Source organism: Diachasma alloeum, unplaced genomic scaffold, assembly GCF_001412515.2.
Source record: "Diachasma alloeum isolate Michigan unplaced genomic scaffold, Dall2.0 Dall_scaffold_00977, whole genome shotgun sequence".
NCBI classification, from domain to species: domain Eukaryota; kingdom Metazoa; phylum Arthropoda; class Insecta; order Hymenoptera; family Braconidae; genus Diachasma; species Diachasma alloeum.
Window position 1 is genome coordinate 93739 of NW_021681092.1, and position 11479 is coordinate 105217.

General features: G+C 33.7%; 1 protein-coding gene across 1 annotated transcript in view; it reads right to left on the bottom strand.

The window, feature by feature from the left end:
• The window catches only part of LOC107045527 (tetratricopeptide repeat protein 7B), a 42420-nt gene extending 31811 nt beyond the window's left edge, over positions 1 to 10609 (bottom strand). The window contains exon 1 of the mRNA XM_015267831.1: positions 10428 to 10609. Coding sequence (XP_015123317.1) covers positions 10428 to 10593 — 166 coding nt within the window. The 5' untranslated portion in view covers positions 10594 to 10609. The remainder of the gene's footprint in view (positions 1 to 10427) is intronic.
• Positions 10610 to 11479: the final 870 nt, after the last annotated feature.

Below are 11479 nucleotides of genomic sequence, written 5' to 3' on the forward strand. Positions count from 1 at the left end.
ATCTACTGTCAATCATTTTTGATATTTTCAATCTATTTGGATGAACAATTTTAAACTTGTTTTTTATTGCAATTTTGACATTTCCATCTGGCAGAATTTCTAAAACTTTGAAAGGACCATCATATTGGTCACCTAATTTTCCTGGTCTTGGTCCACTTAATAAAAAGACATTATCACCCTCATGAAAATTCACAGGGTTGATCTTTTGATCATAATAATGCTTTCATCTATATTTGGAATCAATTAAATTTTCATATGCCAATTTTCTAGTCTGTGATAATCGTTTTACCAGATTTTCAATATAATTATCATAAGTAGGCAATTTATCAAGTTCATGTAACGGTTCTTCGGAAGGAAGCCGAGCCGTTTTACCGAATACCAATTCGTATGGAGTAAATTTGGTACCTTCATGAACACACGTATTGTAAGACAACATAGCAAGATCAATCCATTGATCCCATTCTGAATCCACAGTGGCATACTGTTTTAAGTATTCGCCCAATACATGGTGTGAACGCTTCAACGATCCATTCGATTGTGGATGGAATACAGTAGTTTGTAATTTTTTTATTCGAAATCGCTTATTAATTCTTCACATCATGGCGCTTATAAAATCCGACCTTGATCAGTTAAACAAACTTTCGGAGAGCCGAAGACGCAAATGAAACGTTTAATGAAAGCATCCGCTATTGTCTCCGCTCTTTGATTCTCCAATGGAATTGCCATTGAATATTTAGACAATTGATCTTGAATAGTGAAAATACACTCATTATTATTTACCTTTTTGGGCAAAGGACCCACAATATCCATCGCAATTTTATCGAAAACCGTGCCAGGTGTATCTGTAATTAACATCGGTTGTTTAGTTTTAACGCGGACTAATTTTTTTAATTGACACTCCGCGCATTGTTGAATACGATTTTGAACATCTTTCTTCAAATTTTCCCAATAATAACTATTTTTTATACGATTAAATGTTTTTGATACCCCTTTATGACCTCCAATAGGTGAAGAGTACATCTCATAAAAAATTGCATTTCGTTTTTCAACAGGTACATATTTTACCGTACCAAGACAAATAATAACTTTGATATTTTCATTTATGAATGTTTCCTCAATTGAAATAAGAATTTCAGACCATGGAATATTATTTACATATTTAGAATATGCAATTGAAATAGTTTCAATTTTATCTTTCTTCAAAAGTTCTTTCAGATTGTTTAAACTTTCGCAAAAATATTTTTTTACTGTGAGATTAGATTCCCCACTAGATCCTTGAATAATAGCGGCAAAATGGCAATTTTTGCCAATTCTTTGTTTATAAATCCCACCTAAACGTGTGGTTTTAATGGTGGGTAATTTATTTAATTTTTTAAATTCTTTAGCACCTTCATCAACAGGTTCACCATCATCTGAGAGGAAATATAGAATATTATCTTTACGATAAATAATTAATTCTTTGGAAATAATAATGGGAGATTTTTTTTTTTTTAATTCTTCAATTTCAGAATGTTCAGATCTAGAGTCCGAATCATCTGTTTCCGTTTCATCACATGAATTGTTTACTCTTAAAGACAAAGAGTTTTCTTTTTTTTTATCATAATTAATTCCATCATTAACATCCAATACAAGCTTTGGTGGTCTACCCCTTTTTCTTTTTATTGTTGAAGAGCAAAATGGAATTTCACCACTAAATTTATTAGGAATTTCACCTTTTACTGAAATTTTGGGAATTTCACCCTCATAATAAGCCGGAATTTCACCGTTCAAAATATTGGGAATTTCACCCTCATAATAAGCCGGAATTTTACCGTTCAAAATATTGGGAATTTCACCCTTTAGTTTCTTTGGAATTTTACCATTTTTTGAAACATTTTTATTAATTATTTTTTCGTCATCTGATTCATTCAAAATATCAAAAATTTCTTGCAACTCAGGACTGAGCGGTTCCTCAGCCCTTTTCTTTTGAGCGCGAGTAATGACATTGACCGTTTCAACCGGATTACGTGATAATGCATCCGCATTTAAATTAATTTTTCCCGGTTTATACACGACATCATAATCATATTCTGCTAATTTTAATCTCCATTTTAAAATTCGTGTATTAACTTCCTTAGCAGTCCTAAACCAAACCAATGGTTTATGATCAGTAACCACAGTGAATTTATGACCATAAACATATGGTCTAAAATTTCTCACTCCCTCTAGTATTGCTAATGCTTCTTTTTCATAAGTGTCATAGCGAAATTCGGCACCTCTTAGGACTCGAGAGTAATAGGCAATAGGTTTATCTTTACCTATTTCCCCCTGCGAAAGAACTGCGCCAATAGCTAGACCAGAAGCATCAGTCGTAATTATAAAGGGTTTTGAAAAATCTGGGTACTGCAAAATAGGAGCTGTACATAGAGCTTCCTTGAGAGTTTGAAAAGCTTTTTCAACTTCTGGGGACCAATCAAACTCTACATCATTTTCAAGCAATCTTGAAAGTGGTTTTGCAATTTTTGAAAATTTTTTAATAAAACGCCTATAATATCCGGTTAATCCGAGAAAAGAACGAATATTTTTTTGTTTTTTAGGCTTTGGAAAATTTTTAACCGCGTCTAACTTTGAAGGGTCAGGTTTCAAACCTTCGTCACTGATAATATGACCCAAATAATTTACTTCCGGACGCAAAAATTCGCATTTGTCCGGTTGTAATTGGAGATTCGCTTTTCTTAAACGTTGCATTAGTGCTTCAATACGTTCTTCATGCTCTTTTAAATCTTTCGCAAAAACAATAACATCGTCAAGGTAAACAAACATTGACGTACCCTGCAATCCAGACAAAACCGTATCCATTAATCGTTGGAACGTTGCTGGTGCATTTTTTAAACCAAAAGGCATTCGGTTAAATTCCCAATGACCTTTCGGAGTAGAAAAAGCAGTTTTATAGCTGTCTTCTGGATGCATCTTAATTTGATGATATCCAGAAGCCAGATCAAATACAGAAAAGTATACAGATTCCCCCAATTGATCAAAAATATCAGTGATATTAGGGAGAGGATAAGCATCTGTAATCGTTTTTTCATTCAATTGACGAAAATCGATGACAACACGCCATCGTTTATTACCCTTAGAATCGGGTTTCTTTGGAACAACCCATACAGGACTATTATATGGGGATTCTGATGGCTTAATTATTCCTGTTTCATAAAGTTCTTTAATTTGTTTATCAACCTCTTCTTTAGTAGAGTGAGGTAACCTGTATTGTTTAGATGAAATAGCAAGATCTGAATTTACAGGAATTCTATGTTTATAAACATTAGTCGATCCAAGAGGTTCACCAGGTATGTGAAACCTGTCAGAATATTTTTTTATCAATTTTTCAACATGTTTTTTCTCTTTTCCTCCTAAATGGTCCAATCTTAATAATTCGCTAATTTTTTCAAATCTATCTTTATTTTCAATTTCTCCTACGTGAGAAACAATTTTTTTCACAACATCAGAATAACTACGCTTATCATCATCAAGTTGATTATCCCGATCAATTGGTTCAAGTACACTTTCACATTCATGTATTGTTAAAGTTGGTATTTTAATTCCAACTTTTTCATATGTGGTATTATAAACACGCATGTATGCACGGCCCTGGTGATTACGCACCAAACAATCTCCTGCATACACACCTTTGCAAATTTTTAATCGAGGGACGTAGCCCTCTTCAACTTCCTTATTTTTAATTCTAATGAAGAATGCTGACTCACTGCGAGGAGCAATGTATCGAACATTATCTTCAACATAATCAATCTGTTCAAAAGGGTATTTCTTCCCATTAATTTCCAAATAACGATTCCCATAATCAATTTTCGCCCCCGCGGTTTTAAAGAAGTTAGAACCCAATAACCCCGCGTAAGGAATTTGCATGTCATCGGGTACGACATGAAATAATGCTACTTTCCCCAAAACGTCCATATTGATACTGCCGAGAGTAAATACAGGAATTTTTGAAATACCGTGTAATTCTATGATATTGGATTCATCAATAAAAATATTATCTTCAACGAATTTATTCTTAATTAGATTTGGTGACGCGCCTGAATCAAGCATCAATTTAATTTCTCGTTTATTTTTATTATATCCAATTTTTAAAAACGGAATATCATCGTTATTTTTAAACTGTACAGAAATTACAGGGAGTCGTCGCTCAATTCCGCTTCCTGAACCATTGTTATCGGACGCTGAGTGAATGCATCTTTCCCCGCGCCCTTCTGGAAAGATGACCTCTGGTTTCCCGAATTTTTGGATGCCAAGAATAAACAATTCTCCAAAACATGTCCTGTTCGTTTACAATAACGACAAGTAACATTAAAATTATTTTTGCTCGATCCACCCCTGCATTTATCAGCAGTGTGGCCAAGATTATCACACAATTGACACTTATTTTGATTTTTTAGAGGATTTCTATTCAATGAAAAACAAGTTTTCGCAGTATGATTTCTTTTCTTACAAATTTGACAAAATAAGTTACTAGAGTTTTGATTTCCAATACGAATAAAACATGTTTTTGCAGAATGACCCCGTTTATTGCAAATTTGACACACGGAATCAGAGTGATTGGCATTATTATTATTATTAGGGAAATTTCCACGATGATTTGGAAAATTGTTACCACTTTGATTATTATTTTGATTATTTTTATTTTGATTACCATTCCGAAAATTTTGACGATTAAAATTATTTTTTTCGTTTTGATTAGATTTCATGAATTTTACGGGTTTTTGACTAACGACATTTACATCACTTTTTTTATTCTCTTGATTTCGCGGCCGTTCCCCACGTAATTCACTTTTCGCGAGCAATTTTCGTTCAATTTCAATCGCTTTTTCATAAGCATTAGTCATCGAGGCACAAGCTGGCATACGTTGATCAATATCAGGCTTCAAACCTTGTAAAAAACACTGTTTAATATTTTCATCTACTTTATCTTTTACCGCTTTTAAATGGTCTGCTGAATGCGTTGGATTATTTACTTTAAACAACTCTACAATTTCTTGACCTTTTTTTCTCAATTTATTTGCAAAATTGACAACAGAATCTGAATCTTTTTGAAAAATAGAGCCTAATTCACCTTGCAATTGCCATTCTGTTTTAGTAGAGGTATAGATAGTTTTTAATTCTTTGATCAAATTATCAATGTTATCGAATTTTTTATTATTTAACGAATCTTTTACTGATTGGCTTAGACATTTTCTTTGAACTAATTTTGTTAAATTTTCTTCTGCACCTGCAGGGAGCATATCTTTTGCTTCTTCGACATTTCTAATAAAATCATAAAGATCTCCTGGTTTACCTTCAAATACAGGAATACATGAAATTGCATCCTTCAATGAAATTAATTGGTTTGGGCCTAGATCCGCCATTGTGTAACGATTATTATTATTTCTTACGTTGGGTAAATTATCTACACCGTCTTCAGGATCCGCAGAAATATTTAAATTTAATGATTCATTATCATCCGATAAATTACCGTCTGTTTCTAACGTTTCATTAACCGTATTATCTTTAGATATATTTAGTTTTCGAAACGACGATACTTCCAAAGGATTTATTCCTGAAGTACTTTGATCCGCATCGCTAGAAATATTACTTAAAAGGCTTTGTAAACCAAGTGTCTCTTGTTGAGATTGACTTGTTTCACCAAATCCAGAATCTAATGTTTTATCTGATTTTTTATAAGGTCGGGATGGTTGAAAAAAACCCGGTAAAGTTTTACCACTTCTTAAAGTTATTAATCTATTCAATTCATCCTCAGTCGGTTCTTGCCCCGACATTTGCACTCATTTTTACCAAGTGTTCCTTTCAGAAAAAAAAAATTAATGAGAGAATTAAAAAAAAAATTGAATTTTGGAAATAATTGTAAAATTTTCTTATGAATTGACAGTTTTACCAATTTGGTGATTGAGAATATATTTTTTTAGGACGAGCCCCCAATTTTGTTACGTCAAGAATGGGTTACTTGACACAACTTTATTAAATTAAAATTCAATATACTGAACCAAAGAAACAAGATTAAATTCAAAGATCGTCTCGAAATTAAGGAATAGAATTCAAGCACAAAACCCATTTACAAAGGTCCCCTTTTACTTCAATTTTCTAAACCCCAAAAGTATTTGGAATCAAAGGTTGGAAAGGTTCACTTGGAGTAAAATGAAAAGAATTTTGAATAACTTTAAAGTGACTCAATAGAGTCTATATTTTAACAAAACAAGTAGAAAAGTATAACTACAACATTCGACTTACATTCACTGCTCTGCTTTCAGTCGTAAAGTATTTTGTATGTGGTTAAAAGTAATGCCGCACTGAATTTAAGACGTTGGATTAAATTCTTTATTTAAATGAATCAAATAATTAAAAATGTCACAAGACTTGGGATTTCAGAAAATAATTTAGTTACGAAAGACTAAAACGGAAATTAAATAGTCATCCAAGACTATATGAAAATTAAAGGTCGCGAAAAACCCAAAATATCGCCTTAATAGGTCGATAATAAAATTGGAACCGTGTCCAAAAGAAACTGGAGTATACTAACTCTCAGATATGAGCTACTACTACTACTGTAGCGATGATTACAAAATGCAATCGGAACTGTAACTGTCGTGCTGCTATCGCGCACAAGTCTTTATAGTTTATCTAGGAGGGTGTGTCCTCAGAATGCATAGGGAAATTTCGGGGACCAATTACAAATGACTCTAGCCGAAATTTCCCACTCCAGTGGTTTGAAATCTCCTTGTTTCGAGATCAACTCCATCTCTCTACATGAAGATGTTTTTGGGGTGTAGGCGGTCTTTTCTATTCCCCAACAACCAATGAAAATTGTTTTAGGAATGCCCATATATTCCCTCCACAATTCTCTTTTATCTCTTATTTTCAACTTAGCGTTAACATCTTTGTTATTTAATTTTTTTGAAACAATTCAGATAAATTTCATGAAATTTTATGATAAATTATAATTCATTGAAGAAAAATAGTAATCTAATAGTAATTCAATAATAATTCAATGACATAAAAATATTGTTTAAACTTTAATTATTTTGTGGTTTTCCACGTTGATAATATTTCTTAAACAATTATGATAGTTTAATTAATATCCGAAATGGAAAATTATTCATAAAAGAATCATTCTGTTGTATGATGCATTTTACTATTTTTGTGTCACATGTTCGTCAATGTATATGTCATTTCCTCCATGTGGGAAACGAAATCGTTACTCTATTTTTATATCAAATATTTGTCGTGGGAATTACAAAATTTGGACCCACGCTTAGAATTTGTTATCAACAGTTTTCCGGTTCGAGTCCAGTGTTTATTGAAATTCNGTTTTCCGGTTCAAGAGTTCAGTGTTTATTGAAATTTATGGTCACACGTGGAAAGTGCATGACTAAGGAGACGAGACTAGACTCAAATGTTTACAGTGCATCTGATATTGCACAGCTGATATCTCCTTAATCTAGGAGAAACTCGACGTTGGGAACATTTTTATCGTTCACAGATGTGTGCAGCCGAAATATTCCAAACATCGAGGGGGTCACTTTCCCCGGTCACAGAAGATAATTTGGGTTTCAAAAGTCGCTTCTATCACTGAGATAATTGAATGACGACGTAAGAAAATGAATTTAAATGAATTTTCTGACGGATGTCACAGTAACAATTAGAGAGAAAAATATTTTTTTGTGCCTATGAGTTGACAAGGGTTTTCCAGATACAAAATTTCGGGATTTTATGACTTGTACGTGTGTAAACTCAACTCGAAGAGATTAAACTGCATCTTTCGGTTACTTGGGGAAACCGAAATCGTGTCGTGGGAAAAACTGGAAAGTTTTTAGGAAACTAAAGTATTTCAATGGTCGTCTTAACTATTAATTTACATGTACGACCGAACATCATCGATGCAAATTGATTGCTCGAAACCATTTCACGAATTCAATTCCGTACTTGTTTTTAATTGAAGTGGAAATATTCAATTACTACAATCAACTACAAACGATTGAAGATAGGAATCCAATGTCATTTTGTCCGCGGCTATCAATCAATTCCAACTTGGCATTCAAAAATCGATGGAACGCTTATTTGAATTTGGATTGAAAAAATTTCAATTCTACAATCAACTACAAACGATCACAGATAAGAATCCAATGTCAATGAAACTGTAACTATAAAATAGTTTCTAATTGTTTTTTAAAAATCACTGGAACGCTTATTTGAATTTGGATTGAATAAATTTCAATTCTACAATCAACTCCAAACAATCGCAGATAAGAATCGCATGTCATTGAAGCTGCAACTGTAAAATAGTTCCTAATTGTTTTTCAAAAATCGCTGAAACGCTTATTTGAATTCGGATTAAAAAAATTTGAATACTACAATCAACTACAAACGATGGCAGATAAGAATCCAATGTCATTGGAGATGTAACTGTAGAAAAACTCCTTATCGTCTTTTGATAATGAATAGGATATAATATATATTTTTTTTATGAATTCTTGTGACACTACAAAAAACTACTGACGAACGGCATTGAACATTTGATCTTTTCAATAAGTAACTAATATTTTTTTCGTCCTACGATGACATGAGCGTTTTCCAATTTCCTTCATTAATAAATTTAATATTCCGCTTTGTTTTATTTGATTTTTTCCAATTTTGTTCGTCACTACAAACAACTACAAACGAATTCTTAAAAGTATCTGATCTCTTTTAGGTCCTCGATGCAAATTGATTGTTCGAAACCATTTCATAAAATCAATTCCGTACTTGTTTTTAATTGAAATGGAAATATTAAATTACTACAATCAACTAACTACAAACGAGTGTAGATAGGAATCCAATGTCATTTTGTCCGCGGCTATCAATCAATTCCAACTTGGCGTTCAAAAATCGATGGAACTTATTTGAATTCGGATTGAAAAAATTTTAGTACTACAATTAGCTACAAACAATCGCAAATCACAATCCAATGTCATTGAAGCTGTTACTGTAAAATAGTTCCTGTCTTTCAAAAATGGATTAGATGCTTATTTTTCAACTACAAACAAAAAAAAAATTGAACTACAATCACGTGTAGGTCAAAATCTATCAGATACCAAATTTTTGTTACAATTCGTCAAAGTCGGGTGCCAACTTCACACAGCTTTCTGATCCCTCTGACTCGCAATCTTATCCCCACTACCTATGGGGGTCTAACGTTCGACGTGCAAGGGGATGAGTAGTGAGCGCGCGAATAGTGCCGTAGCACTAAGTGCACGTTTGAACATGAGTCCCAAATATAATAGTACATTAGAGTACAAGGGCACAAATTTCGTTTTCAACGAATGTATAGTTTACAGGCCGAGCCGAAGGCGAGGTCTGTACACACATTCGTTGAAAATGAAATTTATTACCGAGTACTCTATAATATTTTATGTCAAGTCGTGCAGAAGTCGAGTTTTGAGCAGGCTGCGCGAAGCGCAGCGTGCGATAAACTCGAGTTATTGCACGGCGCGACATAAAAATTCTTAAACGGAATTCAATGGTAGATAGGATGAAACAATTTTTCCGGAAGAAAAGAAGCAATTTGAAATAACACATCGCATTCCGTCAATCTCCAAATCATCAGAAGGACCTCGATTTTCAAAAATGTTTGCACTGGATAGATCTCACTATTTGAAGACCATTTTCTTTCTAGTTTTTCATCAATTTTTTTCATTCTTTGTTGAAAATTCATCTGGATTCATTTCCCAATTTTAAGATATCTTTCTTTGTTTCACGTATTTAGATAACGTATTTAAATGACCAGAGGCCACTGGTCATTTGAGGCGGTTGCGCAGGTCAGTTGTGCGAAGGCCATGCGTACATGCGAGCGAAGCTAGTGTGAGTGCATGCGTGTCTGTTAGTGTGTGTGTGGAATAAATAATTCGGTGGAAAACCGAACAAACAAACTTTAATGTAAAAATGTGGAACGCTTCGCGATTTTGCATGATTTTGGGATTTTATTCATAAAGTAAATCGAAAGAAAATCTTTTCATTTCGAGGAAAAGACAAATTATTTTACGCAGTTTCTCCTTTAAAAACCCGTAAAAATGATTTTCCACTATCTCCCGTGAAAATTAAAACTCTTCTCAACGAGCAACGGTAAGTCGGAAGAAATTAGCATTGTCCTTCTTATTTGAAAAATAAAAGATATAGGATATTAAACTCTATAAATCTTCTATTGATGATTTCCATTAAAATTACAAAGAATAATTTCAGGCTTACTTTCCAACGCTGAATAGCGTCTCCGGACATGACGACTGATTTCAGTCAGGTTGTGTAGTCATGATGTTAAAGAGCTTAACGGGTTTAGTTAGTTGATTATATGGAAATTTAAAGATGAAAAGAAGATAGGAAAAGTTTCTTTGATTGTTTTCACTTACCAATGTTATTAGTACTACTTATAGTCGATGTGCCATTCTGCATTTGAATTGTCATCTTATCTTGCTCTTGCAAATAGACCAGTGTTAAGTCACCAGCGGTTTCGAAACACTTGATTATTTGATCGTGCCACTCAGCAATTTTGTATTTGGATTTCCCAGGCGGCATTTGTTTCTCAAGACAAAGCCCTGAATCGAATTTATAATGAGGAATTATTATAGCGTTTAATGTAAAGTTGACAGAAATTTTTCCTAAATTTAAACATAGAGATGATTCACCAATTAATGTGATTTGCTAAAGGAAGTTTGTTAGTATTATTATAATCTCTCAATTATTATTCATTACCTCCAAAATAAATGATTTTAAGAGAACAGGAACGGAACATCCCAGTTGGGAATTAGATGGGAACAAGCTTGTGCGAGCCTTGGTTTGGCGAGGCTCAGTGACACAAGCCTGGAGCAGGCTTGATCTTAGCATTGGGATTTTTGGGGAGCCTTAATTCAGGCTTAGTTCAGGCTTGGAGTATTGAGGCTGAATACGGAAAGACTCACTCAAGGCTCATCCAAGATTATCTTCCAACCAAATGTTACCTTCCTGGTCAATAATTTCATATTTATCAAAGAAGAAAAGTCTCTCTATCCAGTCAATAGGCATTACCGTGACCTCCCGTCAAACCAACACAGCTAAGGCTGGACGAGGCTTGCGACAACCCTTGGCAAGAGAGGCTTCCCAAATTTCGTTGAAAAAAATGAATTAAATAGTTTTTGATTCATAGATATATTGTAATACAAAAAAACAGTATTTAATGGTTGAAACGGAAAAACAAATACAATCTACGCCCAGTACTTCTTATACCAAAATGAAATCCTATATTTGAACAATTGTCCGAATGGCCATGTGGATAATGCATCGGACTAGAGATCAGACTAGAGATCAGGGGGGAATCGAACCCGGGTCTTCCAGATACGCGCCGGGCACTCTTACCGACTAAGCTACCGGGAACCACAGAAATTCACTCTCAAATTCACCTCAAACACCGCCTAACCTCCTTTAG